Genomic DNA, 19,531 nt, shown 5'->3' with positions numbered 1-19,531 from the left:
GGTAGGGTATGGCAACAGTAGAAATTAAAAGGGGGACGCACAATGGACCAATAACTGGTCTAAGTGCATGGGAAAACCCACCCCCTCCCATAATACATACATACATACATACATACATACATACATACTGGGGCAACTTTACGTTACACAGTAAAATGATAAAGGACTCAGAAATAATTATATTAATTAAGGCTACGGTGTATTTATAAAATGAGAAGCTTCACGGTTTGTACTGTACACCAAATATTGTTAGGGTGATGAAGAAAATGTAATCCACAGACTGGCGTGTCTGAACCCTTTTCAACTGATGTTCTTGTTGGACTCAGAATGAGGCCTCACGTACGTCTTTTCAGTGGCGACTTCATTATTATGTAAAACTATACTTTACCTGTTTATACCTTACCGTGTATTACAAACACAAGATACAACGACAATTTTTTCAATTGAAACAAATTTATTTATGCCATACACAGACAAATTTGCACAGAAGAAAGTTTTCATGACGTTTCTGTGATATGTGTTTGGCAATATATGAGCTATAAGCAACATGTTCCATTACGAGGCTTCACATACGTCCATGGGGTACACGTGCCCCTGGCTCTTATCCACTTGACCATCTCTGTTCCAGCAGAATGCAGGAAAAATTTTAAACTATCTCTTGACAAAAGTTACTGAAATATACTTCCAGATACGAGGTCGGTGCCACTTGTCTGCCACTCATCAAAATCTCGGACCCTTTTATAGTATTCTGATCTTCACAGAACGTGATCGTTTGGAAGTAAATATGTTCCGTATAGTAGCTGGAAGCATGCGGTTTATAAATTGAAACTCTCAGGAGACTTCATTATATCGACCTACAATCGTGACCCGTTGTGTGGTAAGGTAGAGGCCCTACAAGATTGTTATCCTTATAAAGAGCTTCTTATGGGTCTGGTTATACGCTTTTCCCTGAAGTTGTAGTGGGAGGAAGAACGTTGACATCTGCAGCAACGTAGAGACTGGTTCATGGGGATCAGTGGCGGAACTAAGGCTGGAGTAAGGCAGCTGCGCAGGAGAAGACGAGTTTTGTGCTGGGAAAGTGTGTGTTTATATACAAGTACCACTAAAAAACAAGACTCACAAATAAAGTTAAAATTGTGTTACATTATCCCTTGAAGTCTAAACACCTGGAGACGAATGCATACGTATGCGGTGGCCAGTACGTCTGTAGATGTTCCAGGAACAGATGAAGATGATAAAATCAAATTTTGGATTGAATATGTCATCTCCGGTAGTAGGTGCCGGGATAGCGTAATCGGTGTAGCGATGGGCTACGGGCTGGACAACCGAGGGATCGGAGTTCGAGTCTCGGTATGATCAAGAATTTTCTTCTCTCCACGTCCTCGAGACCGACTCTGGGGTCCACCCAACCTCCTATCCAATGGGTACCGGGGGCTCTTTTCCAGGAGGTAAAGCGGCAGAGGCGTGAAACTAACCACTCACCTCCAACTAGTGCCGAGGTGAAGATAAAGTGGATCTATACATCCACTCCCCCATACTCCTTCATGGCGTAGTGCTTAATTAAATAAGCACAGGGAGGACTTTATCCATCCATGGATATGACAAAAACGCACTCTTCTGCAGCAAATATGGACACTGAAGTACACTGTCATTTTCTCTGATATTTCGGCTGAATAATTACACAGAGAGTGTGTTGAATTTCAGTGAGTCTTCAATTGAAAACAAAACAAAACTCCTCTACTGTTAGAAACTTCTCGTGACAGGTCGAAATTTTTGTTGGTAATAAGACGGACTTGTTTCATTAATAAGACCAGTAAAACGAAGACTTATTTCGTCACATAATTGAATGTCAAATATGCATATGTGTTAATTAGAACAGTAAAAAGCTTAAGAAGCTGCGGCAGAACATTCTGATCATCAGGTTCACGTTATAAATTTACGTATCGAAATTGTATTTGAAAGTGTGGTGATTATGAATAGTTCTCAGGACATCTGAATCATCTGAGTATGGTCTAGAAGGAATTTATTAGTTTGCACAATTTTAGGGTTTAGCTTTTTAGTGTCCTGAAGCTTTCCCAACGTTTCGGGGTAGAATTAATTAACCATCTTCAGGACGAAAAAGGCGACAGGAGGATGCGACACTCTACATAGGTCTCGAAATGAAGTAAGTGTGGGGTGGAAGTGTGTGGAGCGTGGTAGTTTCTAATGGGGAGGGAACACATCCTCATGTCTACATCTGTAGCAGTGAGAAATTGTGTGGGACGGTATGCTGTTGTTGCCTACATTCAATATTTAGTTTTATTCTGTAAATACGGTTAGCCCTGTAACAGGCCGTGAAGGCCCATAGGATTTTGAGACGTTGAGGGTCCCACATTATCTAGACAATCGGCTCAAAAATGGCGGTAAGGTTGTCAGACTTACTCGCCGGCCATGCTTTACTCCCCAGGAAAATTATTTAATTCATTCCTGGTACTCATTTCTGTTAGAGGCTGAGTCGACCCCAGGACCATAGTGCGGCTGGAAGGATTAGGTCAACTGAAAATAAATCCAATGACCTCATCGGGACTTGAACCCGAGACCTTCCGGCTTAGCCGAACTATGGCCCTGGGGTTGACTCAGCCTCTAACAGAAATGAGTACCAGGAATTAATTAAATAATTTCCTGGGGAGTAAAGCGCGGCCGGCGCGTAAGGCTGACAACCTTACGGCCATCTTTGAGCCGATTGTCTAGATAATGTGGAACCCTCAACGTCTCACAACCCTATGGGCCTTCACGGCCTGTTACAGGGATAGTTTTACTTATGTTTTTACTTTAAATACGGGTAGCCAGATCATCCATGTGGTGGGCTCTCTCCGGTCAGCTGCTGGGCAATGGATGTCGAATGTAAACAGTGGTGATACGGGCCGTTTATGGATTGCTGGTAAAAATGTAAAATTGTGCCCGATTAGTTAAGCACTACGCCATGATGACACATGGGGGAGTGGAGGTGTGGCTTCATCATTCTTGAGTTGGCCACTAGATGGAGATGAGCGGGCCAGCTTCACGACCCTTCCGCTTTACTCCCGGGGAAGGAGCCCCCGGTACCCGTTGTATAGTAGGATGGTTGGGCCCCAAAACCTGTTTGGATATTGTGGAGATATAGTGGCCAGACTATTGGCTACAGACCGAGGAACTGCGGTTCAGTTCTTGGCGCAGGTAAGAGCTCTCCCTTCTACACCGTGCACATACCAGCTCTGGGACTCAACCAGCCTCCTATCCACTTGGTAACGAGGGCCCTCTTTCCAAGAGTAATGAGACCAAGCAGGTATCTTTTCTTCATAAGGCTCGACAGCTTCATTTCTTGAACGCTTTGGTCTGCTCAGTGATTTCCTTGCAACTACTTCTGTCCTGTGTGCGAGTTGTCCGGTTATGATTTACGTACTTTCTTTATTCCTTAGAACTCACTTTGGTCATCTCCAGTTGAACTGTCAGGCTATCCCTTGTTGAGCTTTTTTAGTAAATTGTTTTTACAGTGCAAGGGAGCTGCGACTAACCATCGCTGCCTTGGAGGACCTAGGATTTTCTGTCGGGGTTTACTCCCTTAGCCACTGGGTTCCAATTAAAGCGCTGGAAAATCGCTTTCCGCCCTTCCATACAGAGTATGAATAGACTTAGCTGGAATAACTGACACTACCCAGTTTTAGCGGCGTGCAGTCCCTGTCCGACTGCATATCCTGGGATCACATACTGCTCCTTTAGCCCCCAAGAAGGCCGCGCCATATCTCAAGCGGTTAATCACTGGTTTCCCATCGCGGCGGCCCGGGTTCGATCTCGGGTCTGGTCAAGTGGGATTTGTGGTGGACAAAGTGGCGCTGCGGCTGGTTTTCTCCGAGTACTTCGGTTTCCCCTGCCAATCTTCATTCCATCAATTGCTCCAAAATCACCCTCACCTATCATCTGGGGCTGGTACAATAGGCCAGAAGTGGCCGCATTACAAGGGACTTAGTCCCACCCCACTAGAAGTAAAAAATAAAAAAATAAAAGCCCCCAAGAAGGAATCCAGTGCAGAGTATAACAATGCTTGAAGCTACACCTTCACTCCTACACACGTCTTCTTCCTATGGTGTTTATGTAGGTGTAGGGCTTCTTGATATTTTAAATTCATAATAACGGTAGGTCAGAACTGAATTCGGAAAATTAACGCTCAGTTAAAGGAGGCAAGAATAAAGCAGCCCCAAACCATGAAAACGTATGTGGGACTGGAGGTGTAGCTCTGCTCATCTTTATCCTGGCACTAAAGCTTCATCTCCGGGAGAAAAGCCTCCCGGTTCTTATTGGATAGGAGGCTGCGTATCCCCGCCCCGCACCGATGTTGACACTGTGAAGAAGAGGAAAATCTCTTCCATTGTCGGGAATAGAAACCCGATTCATCGGTCGTCGAGCCGTAGCCTATTTACTATACTGAGTTACCCTGGAAGACTAGAAGGAGAGTGGATGTCATTATATATTTAAGATTATCTCGAATAAAATTTAGGCTACTTAATGTTATATTAACTCGTAATCTTTCGCTTTTTCTTTTTAATTCCAACCACGTTTTTATTTCTGTGCTGAAAATTTTCATACACATAGTGATATGGAGCACTGTTTAGAAGTCCCAGTAGAAAGCAAATTCTAACGTTCGCTAAGCGAATGACGTGTTCGAACAGCTGATGCCAAACCATTCCTCTTAGCGACGTACCTATGCAGCTAAATGGAGGCTTAACAGCCGTCCAGGCTAATTTTCTTCTGCAAGTGTCAGTAAAGTACACTTGGTCGTCGACTTATAGACCGACTTCCGTTCTGACTGACAGGTCGTAAGTCGATCTGGTTCTATGTCGGCCATATATTTATTAACAATATTTTTTAACATTTCTAATCTTTTTATCATCTTTATAATTTATTTTTAAAAACTTTTACATTTTAATCATCTTTTTTTTTTTGTGGTCGTAAGTGCGGCCGGTCGTAAGTCGACGATAAAGTGTACCAGCAAGTTATGCTAATGAGGGACAGTCTGTGGGGCCACACCCCTCCCACCAGTAGTGGATTCAGATTAGCATATGTTACTTCCACTCGAGGAATTGGCAAGCGCACACATTCATTGATTTTCATTGTAGTAAATTTTCACACAAGTAGACCTGTTTAAACACTTATCTCTGATAACGTAAAACAAGAATCGACAATTCAGTCCGAAATTACCAGCTGTTGTACATTTCGTTACCAGTTGTTTCCAGTAAGAAGCTTCCCCACGCGTGTAGGGACTACCAGTAATGCAAGGTCCCAGAGTATTCAAACCCAATCTCACTCCGACACCCACGGTCTGCTTTTCAAACGCTGAGGACTTTTGAAATTTGTCAAAACCTTGAAAGACAGTTCATAGACAGTCTGTAGTTTGAACTTCTACACCAGATACTCAGTGCTTATACTAAATACTCGTATATTGCATAAAGTCAGAATAGTCGCTCTCCGGGCCAAGATTGACCATTTGCTAGGCAACGACCACGAAATAAATAACTATAAAACAGCCATTACTAAGTAACGGCTTCGAAAACAAGCATGTTTCCATGACAACAAGAGAACACAACAATAACAGAAGAGACGATTTATACGCGGTCCGTGCCGATATGTTTAAGCAGGATCATTTCGCAATAATGCAGTCGCTTTATGAGCTCAGCAAACAGCTGCAAGACTTACATGTACTCGGACATTTTGCTGTGCTTTCGGAAACACATATCAAACCCCATGAGAAATTCTTCATCCCAAATTATGGCGTTTATCGGACTGATCTGTTCCTGGGAAGAAAAGGCATTCCCCATAACCGTGTAAACCTATGCTATATACGATGGTGTACCCAAAAGAAACCGAACTAATTTTTTTGTGGGCAGAGCTTTTGTAGTACCGCGTTTTGCCGCTATGAGCGCATAGAGCTAACATTCCTGAGTCGATAAGCCGACTACCGTTGCTTCAGAAGGTAAGGACTAGTTTCGGCAGAGTTTATAGTGACAACTCTTTTGTGTGATCGTCGTTTTTGCAATGGCCCGAACACATGAAAATGTTGAAAAAATTCGTGAAATCATCAAGGAAGATCGACGACGGACCATTGAAGAAATTGTGGAGCTGTCGGGAGTGACTTGGAGCTCAGTTCAGCGAATTTTGACAGAAGATTTGGGAATGAAAAGGGTGGCTGCGAAATTCGTGCCACGACTGCTGACTGCTGAACAAAAACAAGGTCGCGTGGAAGCATGCTGTGCTTTGAAAGAAGAGTCCCGAAATGATCAAAACTTTTTTTCAACGTTTTGCTGATGTTGCTGAGGTGAAGGAAAAAAACGACGGAGGCGCTGTCAAGCATCTCAAAAGATGAATTTAGACAATGTTTTGAAAAATTGAATAAAAGACTAGACAAGTGTATTAGTGTAAGTGGAGAGTACTTTGAAGGGGATTGAAGGTTTGTGCTTAAAATTTGAATAAATAAGTTTAAAAAAAATAAGTTCGGTTTCTTTTGGGTACCCCCTCGTATGCGATGCGTACACTTAACAAAGGTGAAGCCTCCTCATAAGAGACAAACCCTTCCTGTCGTCAGAGAGGATGTAACATAAGGACTATGACCGCAAGGGTCCAATTGCAAAAAATCTCTGATCGTGATCCTCAAGGGGCTTGGCGCCAAGATGAACTGACAGGCGATAAACTGCCAGTCGTGAAGTAACTCTGACTCTGGTACTGCATCGTTAAATGATCTTAAATAAATAATTAAAATTAAGTAAATTTTACGGGAGGTGTGACACACACATTGCGGGACGGGATGTTCAGTGGAATTGCAGCCACTTCACGACTGTAGACCAATATGCTCTATTTCAGAAGGAAATGAAAAAAGGCACATCCGTACTTATCGTTAGAATTCCGTCGCCTTTCTCTTGTTGTGTGTGTGTCGATAGATTCTTGGCCAGACCTACACTGAGGTGAGCCAATGTACGCTACATTAACGCTAACTCGAATCCCACATTCACTTTGATATCCAGTGGCCACAAGTCTTTTGAATGCCACTGAGTGCACAAATGCCAAGCCTGTATAAGATGCCTGAGAACATACCTTATTCGTCAGATCAACACTGAATTTGTCTGAGGACAATTTTCGAAATGGGCAGGGATTTCATTTGCTCACCAACTGCAACCAGAACTACCCTGGTACTCAAGCAACATTATTCCCATTCGATACTGAGGCCATAGCGGCCAGAGGATGAATTTAACTCTCCATCTAGTGCTGAGGTTAACCCCCCCCCCCAGTTCATACTCTTAGAAGCTTAGAACGACTCGCGTAGTTCAGATACCCCAGTGATGTTTTCTGTGTGTTTCATTATGCGTTGATAATTCAAATGAAAGTAAGTAGAGCCAAGGAAACCACTCCTTGTGATTCTAAAGTTGTCTCTGTGCTTAATTAAACACCGGTAGCGTAGTTGGTTGAGGTCGAAAAGTCGCGGGATTGAATCCCGATGAGGTCATTGGATTTTTTTCAATTTACTTAATCCTTCCAGCCGCACTATGGCCCTCGGGTCGACTCAGCCTCTAACAGAAATGAGTACCAGGAATATTCTTGGAATGTTCTTGTGGTTAAAGGGCGGCCGGCGCGTAAAACTGACAACTTTACCGCCATCTATGAGACGATTGTCTAGAAAATATGGGAACCTCAACATCTCACAACCCTATCGGCCTCCACGGCCTGTTACAGGGATACCTTTACTTTGTGGGGCACGCGGTAACGTAGTTGGTTCAGACACTATGCTACAAGCCGGAAGGTCAGGGGTTCAAGTCCCGATGAAGTCATTGGATTTTTTTTAATTGACCAAAGTCTTCCAGCCGCACTATGGTCCTTCAAATGATAAAACTTAAATAGTCACATTAGACGGTGTTATTTTTGTCTTTGTAATTCTAATTCATTAAATGAGGTACTTTACACAATATGTGTCATCTGTTTGTGTGCTGATGATAAGTTTATTCAACTTAATTATTCAAGCTTTCTACCTCACTGTAGGTGGACACGGATAGTAATGTACTGATAGGTCTACCGCTGGCCCTTGAGTGGGCATAACATGTGACAACCAAAAGCAGAGTCTGTGCTACGTAGCACTCATAGAAAACAAATTATTTTATTCAAATTTTAATTATTTATTTTTAAATGAGTGTCGTTTTTCAGGATGCCATTAAAAATAATCTGACAGCACAACAGTTAGGATGTTTACCCCATGATAAGTACGAGTATTTTATTGCAGGAAGCTGCTGGTTGGATACCCCGTACTCTACAGCTCATCACCTAAGGCAGCTAAAAGAGGCTGGCAGTGCACCTGAGGATGGCCAGGATGAAGCTGATATTAGTGCCAGGTCTTTCAGGTGAGGCTTACTACAATATGATAAGAAATACATTGTGATATAATATCGGCTATGAAGAGAGTCCTTGGCAAGGACCCTGAGAGCTATACCAGCGGTAGCGTAGCTACTGGCAGGGCCTCCCTTGCTGGACAGGTCAAAGGGTAGGCATCAGACGAAGAGAGACACCAAAAACTGATGCCGGAAGCAGCGTCATCAGCAGCGACTTGAAGCACAGAGCAAATGATGCTCGAGATGGTTCAAGTTCGTATAGCAACAGGCGTGACCAGAGTGGTTTGAACGGCTGCTGTACTGCGATGTGGAAAGCAAATGGAAAAACTACCACATTATCACTTTTCCTGGATAGTCTCTTTCCAAAAACAGAAGATCGCATTAAGTGGAGGAACTGTTTTGGAAGAGACTGTGGACCTGTCGTCTGATAGATTACTGATGAATGAATGAATGAAGAGAGTATAGGGGGCACGCGGTAGCGTAGTTGGTTGAGGCCATTAGATTTTTTTTTCAACTGACCTAATCCTTCCAGCCGCACTATGGCCCTGGGGTCGACTCAGCCTCTAACAGAAATGAGTGCCAGGAATCTTCTTGGAATATTCTTGGGGGTAAAGGGCGGCCGGCGCTTAAGGCTGACAACCTTACCGCCATCTATGAGCCGATTTTCTAGAAAAAGTGGGAACTCGTCATCTCACAACCCTATGGGCCTCCATGACCTGTTACAGGGATAATTTTACTTTTCTTTATGAAAAGAGTATAAGGAAGTTTCATCCTGCCTCATAACTTTATGAAAAGAGTATAAGGAAGTTTCATCCTGCCTCATAACTTTCATAGTTGTGAAATTTTTAAGATAAAAGAAGAAGCCGTTTGGAGAGGAGGCTTTGGAAGTAACGACTGTTAATGTTTGCCGGAGGGAGAGAAGGTTTCTGAGTCGTGGTACTGAAAAGCGAAAAATGTAGAAGGCCATATATAAAGGAGTTTCACCCTACAGGATTGTTTGGAATTTTATTCTTTTTAGAAAAGGAGTTTCTGGTTTGTACAGATTGAACTTCAGAGTTCAGAATAAATTGAAGTCTTTATTTTTGGGATTTTGTTCCATCGGGATACAGTTTCTGCTTCAACGTGGGAACATCACAAGAAATGCAATTTTTAATGCTAGAGTGACATCACGGAACCTTCAGAGAGGTTTGGAGAGATCAGCTAAGGGCAGCTGGTGGCATCTTGAATATTCACGTAACTACTTCAGGATATGGTCGAAATATATACATGAGATTTGAGTCCAAAGACTGCCGAAAGCACAGACTAGTTTTTCAAGTGTAAGTTTGTCACAGTTTATACAAGTATATAGAAAGTCTGTGAATTCAAATAAATTCATGAAAAATGACCGCTTGTTTAGAAATTAACCATGAAGTAATATGGTTTCTGCCGGTCACGGTAGCCGCGCAGTCTAACACACGAACTGTCTTCGCTCGCTCGGACGCTGGGATCGTGGGTTCGAATCCCACTTAAGGGGTGCATGTTTGGTGTGTGTATGCGTTTATTCTGTGTTTGTGTTGTTCTGTGTGTAGGTAGTGGCCTTGCGACTGGCTGATCACTCGTCCAAAGAGTCCTACCTTCTGTGAAAAATGATTATGGAACTGAATAAGAGGCTAGGGCCCTGAATGGGCCGAAGAACCACTGAAAAAAAGATGTGGTTTCTAAGGATCCATATAAACTTTAAAGCATACACAGTGTGTCCAGGTTCTGTTAGGACTGTGTGCATTAAAAATATAATACGTGAGTTCTTTTCAAAATTTCACTCTTTTTATTCAGAATAGTCACCTTCTGAATCAGCGACCTCCGTAGTCTAGAGCGTCTAGAGGTAACGTTCCCACTTCATGACTCGTGGTACGCGGGTTCAAACCCGGCGGAGGTCGTGGAATTTTTAAGGGCGGAAAAATTAAGGGAACAAGTCCTCCGGGAGGGACTTTAAGCCGTGGGTCCCGTGTCGTAGCTTTACGGCACGTAAAAGAACCTCATATCTCCAAAGGAGGTTACTGAGCCGAATTCAAGGACATTTCCCGCCCAACAGTAGTCTCTAACGCCTCTGATAGATGGGGGAAGCATAGATACCGCTAAGCCAGTAGAGGCCGAACTCGCTGGCTCGGTCGGGACTGATGTGACGCACCAATATCGGTAGGGTATAGAGACTGGTAGAATATCATAGAGGGAAGCACAATGGACCAATACAGGTCTAAGTGCATGGGGAAACCCACCCTCTCCAATAACTAACTAACTAACTCCTTCTGAATCAATACATAGCTGGAATCGATTGAAAAGTTTTCGAAAACAGTCACTGTACTCCTTTTGTGGAATAGCATTTAAAACTGCGGTGCATTCCCATTGGATGCCCTGGATGGTGTCGTGACGGTCTCCTTTCATCGCCAACTTAACTTTTTGGAACAACCAGAAATCTGCTGGAGCAAAATCTGTCGAACACGGAGGATGATCAAAGACTGTGATCCATTTTCTGGCCAAAAAATCGCGCAAGATCTTCGATTTGTGGGGTGGGGCATTGTCGTGAAAGAGCGACCAGGAACCTTGCTCTCTATATTCAGGNGGTCGAATTCGAAGAATTCTCTCCCACAAATGATTGAGGACTCCGAGATAATAATCAGAATTCACTGTTTGACCTTCTGACAGAAATTCCTTGTGAATGATTCCTTTGCAATCGAAGAAAACAGTTGGCCGTGTCTTTACTCGACTCTTTTGCATGCGAACTTTCTTTGGTTTCGGCTACTTTGGGCTCAACCACACTGCACTCTGTCGCTTTGTGAGAGGCTCATATTGGAAACATCACGTCTTGTCACCAGTAACAATCGATTTTGTAAATTTTATATCACTTTGGACCGACCGTAACATGTCTTTGCAGTGTTCCACTCTGGCATGTTTTTCATCGCCTGACAGCGCGTGCGGTACTTTAACCGTTCTCCTATGAGGCTTCTTGCCCACAAGTTGGTTGCCACATTTTTTTACCGTCCGTCTTGTTCGCCTACACGTTCGGCGTCACTTTTGACTGCCCTACCTGGTGCTGCCGCTGCTGAAGTTGTTAGGTCGTGGCTGGTTCCGGCTTGACCAGGCTCCACCGCTTCCTCCTTCCGTTGCTGATTACGGGGGTTGTAATTTCAGGATGGGACCTGATGTAATGGGCGCCAGCAAACAGCTATGTGCGGTTTGCGATTCATTATAACGGAGGGAAGGCGTGTCTCTTTCTCTGATTGTATTTTGTTGTTTGTTGTGATTATTTAGTACGGTCTGTNCACAAATTGCACCCGATAAGGTCGACTTACAACCGTCCGCTTATGGATTAAGCTAGATCTCTTTTTAAGTGATGAGCAAAATTTGCACTTCTAAGAATTATTTAACTTAACAAGCAAGTATAATCGCGGGGTTTGCCTCCGCCAAGTTCGAAAGTTTATAGCAGACTCCAAATCTTAAACTGGACTCTCTGCCGAACCAGAGGTCCTAACTGAGTTGTATCCGCCTATTTTCCTCTCCTTCTAAGTTCCCTGATAGGCTGATTCAAATAAGAGGAGTTGGCTTAATTTTGGTTCCGGTCAATGATCGATTGTTTTAGAGGGAATTTCGCCCTAAAAGACCAAACGGCGAAATTGACAGCGATGCAACTTATGAGGGGTCGCTAATGATCTCCTGGCACTCCCACTTTTGACTTACGGCTAGTAGGGACTGTCACTTCTCGAATTCTCAAATTCTAAAGAAATTCAATGGGGTTCCTTGAAGTATCATTTCTGCCCTTTTCGAAAACAACACCAGATGCTTGGACGCAAGGACTAGCAGATGTCCTTGTCCGCGCAAGTTTGGTCTATCTGCTCATCGCCTACTCCTTGTTCTGACTGTGTGTCTTAAACCTTTGTTTCTTCGTAATTCGTATTGTCTATTCTATCAGCTACTGTGATAAAAAGAGGGGGAAGGGGAAGGATTTCAATGGTTCGGTTACAGTACAAACCGCGCACAGACCTTCCGTTTGCACAAATCCTCGATCAAAATTTGATGCACAGTACTTTTGGGTATTCCCAAAAGCTCCTAGATGAGTCTTGCAGAAACACGTCTGTCTGATGCAAGGATGTCGGTCACTTTTTTCACATTTCTTTCAGTGCAACTTGTTCTCGGCTTTGATGCACGTGGAGTGTCTTCAGTGTCCTCCCTGCCATCACGAAATAGAGAATACCATCGAAAAATGTTCGTGCGACTCAAACAATCACTATACGTACACACTTTTCATCATTTCATATGCTTCTCCGTCTGTTTTGCCTAGCTTCAAACAAAATCTGATGTTGGCTCTCTGTTCAACCGCCATTTTCCGACGAGTGTCAGAACAGTACTGTTACATTCAAGGTCAGAACACATGATGCAGCGATGCTTGCGCCTTGAAATTATAGAACCACAGCTGAAACTTCAAGAATCTTAACGCCACAACGCGCCAAGAGATGGCATTGCAGGGCAAATTGAAAAGAAAACGAGTCCTAACGGATCCTGGACACACCGTGCAGATCAGTCTCTCTAGAAATTTCATTCCTAAATTTTTAATGCATCTTTGTCAGGCAAAGCTCATATCTTAGCGTTATCAACACACAGTGTGCATGGTATGAGTGCTGTACTCTATTTTCTACTGCTGTCAGTAGAGTTGACAATTACTTTTCATATTATACTGACCTGTTTGAATTTGTATTTTTCTCTCCATGTCACGAAACACAGGTTTACTGCAATAAGCAACATTGATTATTCTGCTCTTTGAGATTCCAGGAGAAGAACTTAGTTATTTTTGCTCTGTGACGTTTTGCACGATTATGATTTATGTATGGGTAAAAGTAAAAAAAAAAAGTAAAGCTATCCCTGTAACAGGCCATGAAGGCCCATAGGGTTCTGAGACGTTGAGGGCCCCACATTATCTAGACAATCGGCTCAAAGATGGCGGCAAGGTTGTGAGCCTTACGCGTCGGCCGCACTTTACTCCCCAGGAAAATTATTTATTTAATTCCTGGTACTCATCTCTGTTAGAGGCTGAGTGAACCCCAGGGCCATAGTGCGGCCGGAAGGATTAGGTCAATTGAAAAAAATCCAATTACCTCATCGGTATTTGAACCCGCGATCTTCCGACTTGTAGCATAGTGCCTTAGTTGAAGGATAAATATTTTGGTATTTGTACTGGTCGGTATAGCGACTGGCTACGGGATAGATGATCAAGGTGTCGGAGTTTGAGTCCCGGTGGAGTCAAGAATTATCACTTCTTCATATCCTCCATTCCGAATCTGAGGTCCACCCAGCCTCCTATCCAACGTGTACCGGAGATTCTTTCCTCGGGGGTAAAGTGGCCGGAGAATGAAGTTGACCATTCACCTCCAACTAATGCCGAGGTCAAGAAAATGTGGATCTATACATCCACTTCCACATACGCCTTCAAGGCGTGGTGCTCAATTAGTTAAGCACAAGAACAATTTTACCTTACTGGTTCCAAGAGGAATTAGTTGACTGTGAAATTGTTGTGTTCTTATTATATGTATAAGTATCCTGTTATTTTAAATAAAATAGGATTTAATGAAAAAAAGGACTGAAATATGCCACTAAAGAGAAATTAAAGTTGAAGTCACCATGGTTATTATATTGTGGCACGTAGACGCGTTGCTAAGCCATGACCACGAAATAGGCAACTATAAAACAGCCGTTGTTAAGCAATGGCTCTAAGCACAATAGATCATTAAAAGTCGCGGTGCAAGTGGCCGGATTATTATGGCCCGTCCCTCATACATTCATTCAAGTAACGGCTCTGCAAAGAATGGATATTTAACGTAGAAACATTATTATTGGTCTTAATTGAGGATGACAAGTTATTCTTGAAATGTTCTCAGTCCCTTATAGAGAAAAAAACTCCGTGGCTTTAGTCCGCAAGCGGACTATACCGACCGAGCGACCGCCCCTTGTCGGCGAAGTTAGTGCCAACTTTAACGGATAGGGGGTGCCACATTGTCAGCACAACAAATCCCCACGGCCGTTAATCTCGGTTTCTAGACCGGTGCCGCTACTTTTCCATTCAAATAGCTCCTCAGTTATCCTCACGAGGCTGATTTGACCCCATTCTAGACCCACTACTTCTCATAAAATCTGGTAGAGCAGGAAATCGAACCCGGAACCTCTGGATCTGTAGCCAGGAACTCTGGCAACTAGACCACAGAGGCGGTCTCTCCGTTTTAGAGAAAGGTACAAAATAATTTGAATGTGAATTTGACCACTTCCTTTCTTCTGAATTCATAATTCACATCACGGAGACCACCAAGGCTTATTTCTTGTTTCCATAACAGAAAAAATGTATGGGAAGACCTGCTGTTGTTTCCACAAACTTTGTCATTCATCAAGTATATGTATAACATTACTCTCAGGCAAGGATCCCTTTGCATTTATGCCCACTGTAGTCTGGGGATATTAATTGGATGTAATTATAGTTTTATATTCATAAATATATCTATATTCCCGAGAAAAATGCAGAGAATAAGTTGGCTAAGCCGATCACGGTAGCCGAGCGGTCTAAGGCGTGCACTGTCTTCGCTCGCTCGGAAGCCGGGATCGTGGGTTCGAATCCCACTCAGGGCATGGATGTTTGTTTGCGTTTTGCTGTGTTTGTGTACAGGTAGAGGCCTTGTGACGAGCTGATCACCCGCCCAAGGAGTTTTACCGAATGTGTAAGATTTACAAAAACCGAAGTGAACGGAGTTCATGGGGGTAGGCCTAGGCCCACTGGGGCTGTAGTGCCAAGGAAAAAAAAATAAGTTGGCTAATACAGTTGCCGACAATGCTGGATGACTGACAGAAAGACAAAACATGATTGCAGTACAAAAGCGTGCAATCTGTGCAATTGCCAAGCAGTAGAGAAATACTGTACCTGAGAAATTGTGGCTGAATATATTAAAAGGAGTGGCCCGAGATGATCTCATTCTTGAAAGAGATTGCTCTGTGATGACGTAATAGTCTACCTCTGTGGCCTGTAAACCACTCGTCTCCCAGCTGTAACAGATTCACTGTAATTAACAATTTTAAGCCTTTCCTTAACAGCTGGGTTTCTTCGTGTGTAAATGAATGGATGACGATTACAATGGAAATAACATTAAGATATTAATTAATTTTAATTCCAAGCTTATACATTTTAATCGCCTAGCACGCAATATGTAAATTTACATACAGTGTAACAATTTCAGCAAGATAGATAACGCCTGAGACCCTTTGTGACATTTCATAACAAGCTTGTTTTTTACGGCGAGGAGCTGTTAGCCCCATGCCCAAACCCAGAATTGGAGGACCACCGTTATCACCTGTTCGCGACTGATTATTCAATATATTTGCACCTACCTTCCGCAACTGGAGGCCCTCCCCTCCATCCACAACCTGAGGACGTGTCATGCTGTGGTGACAAGAGACCCAACTGCAGAAAGAGGAACCAGAGGAGAGAGCTCTTGTGAATACGGTAATGAACCTTCGGGTTCCATAAAATACTGGAAAGTTCTTTAGTAGCTGCAAAACTGACGGTTTCTCAAGAAGGGCTCAGCTTCATGAAATTAGTTAGTTAGACAACACCTGATGATGGCCATGTATGGCTGCATCATGTAGTGAGGGAGAAGGGTGGTTGGATAAGAGGCTGTATTTGAGATGGAAATACACAGAGGGTTCGTAACATAATGGAAACATGAAATAGAGGTATAGAATTTGTTTGTGTTGGCTACGCTGAAAGAACTTCAGATGGCAACACTGAACATTCTCTTTCCGTTTGAATACATTCTGTAGTTCTGTAGTACTCGTGGAAGTTCATTCCTGATTGTGTAGAATCACAATCCATGTGAAAGAATCGGAAAATGGGAGACTTTTCCGATTTTGAGAGAGGACAGATCGTTGGAGTGCATTTAGCTGGAACACCTGTGACAAAAACTGCCACATTATTAGGTGCATTCAAGTGCAACAGTTTTTAAGATTATGCCGGCATACACGAATCATGGAAAGACAACATCAGCGAAGAGAAATGATGGACGAAAATCAGCACTGACAGAAGAGATCGTCGTACATTGAGACGGATTATTTCGAGAAACCACAGGACTACTGCAGCACAGGTGACAGCAGAACTGAATATTCATTTTAAAGACCCTGTTTCCACAAAATCCGCCCGACGTGAGCTTCACAAATCCAACATCCGCGGTAGGGCTGTAATTGCTAAATCTCTGATTACTGAAAGAAATGCTGAGATGCGTAAACGATGGTTTCAAGACCGCAAAGTCTGGACATCAGAGAACTGGAAGCGCGCGCATGATATGGTCAGATAAGACGTCCTTCACGCTGTTCCCCATATCAGAAAGAGTTTACGTTTGAGAGAACACCCAAGAAAGCCTGATTTCAACAGTGAAACTCGTAGTAGGTTCCGTGATGTTTTGGGCAGCAATATAATGGTACAGTATTCTGTTGGTCCCATGATTACTCTTCATGGCCGAATTACTGCAAGGTAGTACATGGACAAGTTGGGTAATCAGGTGCATCCCATGATACAGACGTTATTTCCGAACAGTTCCGAGCTGTTTTTTCAAGACGACAGTGTCCTCATTTACATAGCTGGAACTGTTCAGTCATTGTTTGCAGGGCATAAAGGCAAACTTCAACATCTTTCCTGGCCAACACAATCATCAGGTTTGATCATCATTGAACTGCTCTCCTCAGTTTTGGAGACTAGAATGAGAAACAGATTTCCACCTCCAGCATCTCTAAAGGAACTTGAATATGTTCATAAAAAATAATTGTATTGTGGTGAATAGACCCATTGTTAGACAATGACTCGGTAAACACACTCCCGCGGGAGCCAACATGAGCAGTAATAGGGCATATATTGTTGGGCAACGGATAAGTAAACACGCCTAAATCAATACAGGACACTAGAAGACGGTGTTTTCTATGGGGTCCATCCCAGGGCTATATAACGAGTAGTTGAAAATTTGGTTGAGTTCGCCCATGTGGAGGCGGGGTCAAATTCCTCCACCGTGACCCTGCGAGTCATAGGAGGCGACGAAAAGGGAAGTCTCAAATCTGAGACAGTAGTATATGGTCACAAGTACCAAGGGACTTGGACCTGAGAAAGACTGTGCCGGCAATGGCCAGTAGCATATACAAAAGACAGACCTGTCCTCTTGTCAGAGAGGGAGCTGCACAAAAACAAGACCGTAACTGTCAGAGTAATAAATATCTGGTCATGATCCCCAGATGGGGCTTGACACCAAGACTTACTGACTGACTGTCAGTCTCAGTGTCACTTTCATTTTCACTTTCACTTGGTTGAGCTCTGGAGAGGACAGTAGAAGGTAATTGAGAAGAAATGGTAAGAAATGAATTTGACCATGCAAAGAAGACTTCATATGTAATTTGAAGTGACAGTGCAGCTGTTATGAAATCCGTTGCCAGGATATGACTATTGAAGACTGAGAACCCTTGTGTGTGTGCAATGGTGAACTGTAAAGTATGTAGATCAGCAGTAACACTATTGGCTGTAGGTACAATAAAACCAGTCATCCAATCCAAAACTATCTTATAAGTCACAGGTAAACCTCTACACTTGACAGTATAAAATCCTGCTAGAGACTGATCTAAATTCATTCTAAGAAAGACTATGGCTCTATTGAAGGCAAAAGGTGGTGCAATGCCATATTAATACAGAAACGTGTATGGTATATGTAATGTTTCCATTATTTTGTTCTACCCCTGCTTGTGTACAAAAGGTATTATAACTACATTACTCGGAGTACAATCCTTGATTACTTTCCTCAGTTTTTTGCCTCAGGTTCCACCCATGAAGTATGTCTTTACAATATCTTCCACAGTATGCAACAAAAGATTATAATTTATTTGTTTCAGTTTGGGCCAGGCTACAGCAGCACCTGTGAGCTCAATTGTATTTCCTAATCACCAGCAAGAATTCACACAAAGATCCCATGGTGAGTGAACACAGGCAATATAGTGGTTGGAGTCATTACAAGAACAAATATTCTCAATATCCATTTTACAGCCACTTTGGTCTTCCAGTGACATAGTAAATATCTCCAATATAAAAATATCTGAAATTATTATAAGCGTTGTGTTGATATTTGGAACAATTGCTGTCCCACCATGGGTCAACTACTAATGCTCCAGAAATCTGTTCACCACTCACTCCTCACTTCACAGCAATGCTCTTCCTTTTGACTGCTCTGCACTGGACTGAACTGAGAATTCCTCACTGACTGTCACTCACTGATTAACACAATGAGTAAGTGCAGTGAACTTGAAACTGAAAAACATTAACTTCTACTTCACTCATCTATACCGCTTGATGTCAGTGCATGAAGAACTGAGAGTCAGCTGACTCACTATTGCTCTTTTAGCAGGTATGTCACTTGTAGAGGATATTCTAGAATGTCCAAGAAGAGTCTCTCAATAAACAAGTGAACAACTGCAACGCATGCACAAATTAAGTGCTCTGCCTAACACTCAGAATTAAACCACAACATTAGACACTGAAACAATTTATACAGGGGATTTAAGCAAGAAGTTTTCATGGGAATGACAACAGATACTGACAGAGGAACTGCATATTACAGCATTGGGGTGTCCTGAATGACATAATGCCGATGTTCATTTTCATGGAAAGTGAGTAAGTGGTTCAAAAGTTCAGTTTGAGGGGTATCAAGATAAGCATTGCCTGATTTCTGAGACCTACTCCTAAGAGAGGGAATTATCTTATTTAAAGAGAAAGAATATCCAATTTATATTTCATCTCTTAATGGATACTTGTTTGTAGAGTGGATATGATAATGTTGGCACCACAAATTGAATGTTCCAGTAAGCAGATGTTGGTATTCATTCATTTCCTTTATTTTCCATATATCCATACAGGCAAAAATCCTAGGATGTGGAAATAGTCCATTTGATTATAGATGTATACATGTAATAGATTACATAAGTCACACAACTAAAATAACACACACCAGTTAACTAACATAGGTAATATAAAAAAAACAAAAAACAAGAGCTTATTACAATTGTAACTAAACATAATTTAAGAAGTGCATTACTATAAAAACTTAAAATGA

The 19,531-nt window shown here is 42.6% G+C and overlaps 1 protein-coding gene across 1 annotated transcript in view; it reads left to right on the top strand.

The window, feature by feature from the left end:
* LOC111872499 overlaps nt 1-19,531 on the top strand; it is a 31,716-nt gene that overhangs the window by 7,600 nt on the left and 4,585 nt on the right. The window contains exons 2-3 of the mRNA XM_023866456.2: nt 8,279-8,396; nt 18,318-18,397. Coding sequence (XP_023722224.1) covers nt 8,279-8,396; nt 18,318-18,397 — 198 coding nt within the window. The remainder of the gene's footprint in view (nt 1-8,278; nt 8,397-18,317; nt 18,398-19,531) is intronic.

Source organism: Cryptotermes secundus, unplaced genomic scaffold (assembly GCF_002891405.2).
Source record: "Cryptotermes secundus unplaced genomic scaffold, Csec_1.0 scaffold537, whole genome shotgun sequence".
NCBI lineage: Eukaryota > Metazoa > Arthropoda > Insecta > Blattodea > Kalotermitidae > Cryptotermes > Cryptotermes secundus.
The sequence above is the reverse complement of the archived record's forward strand: the minus strand, read 5'-3'. Positions and strand labels throughout refer to the sequence as shown.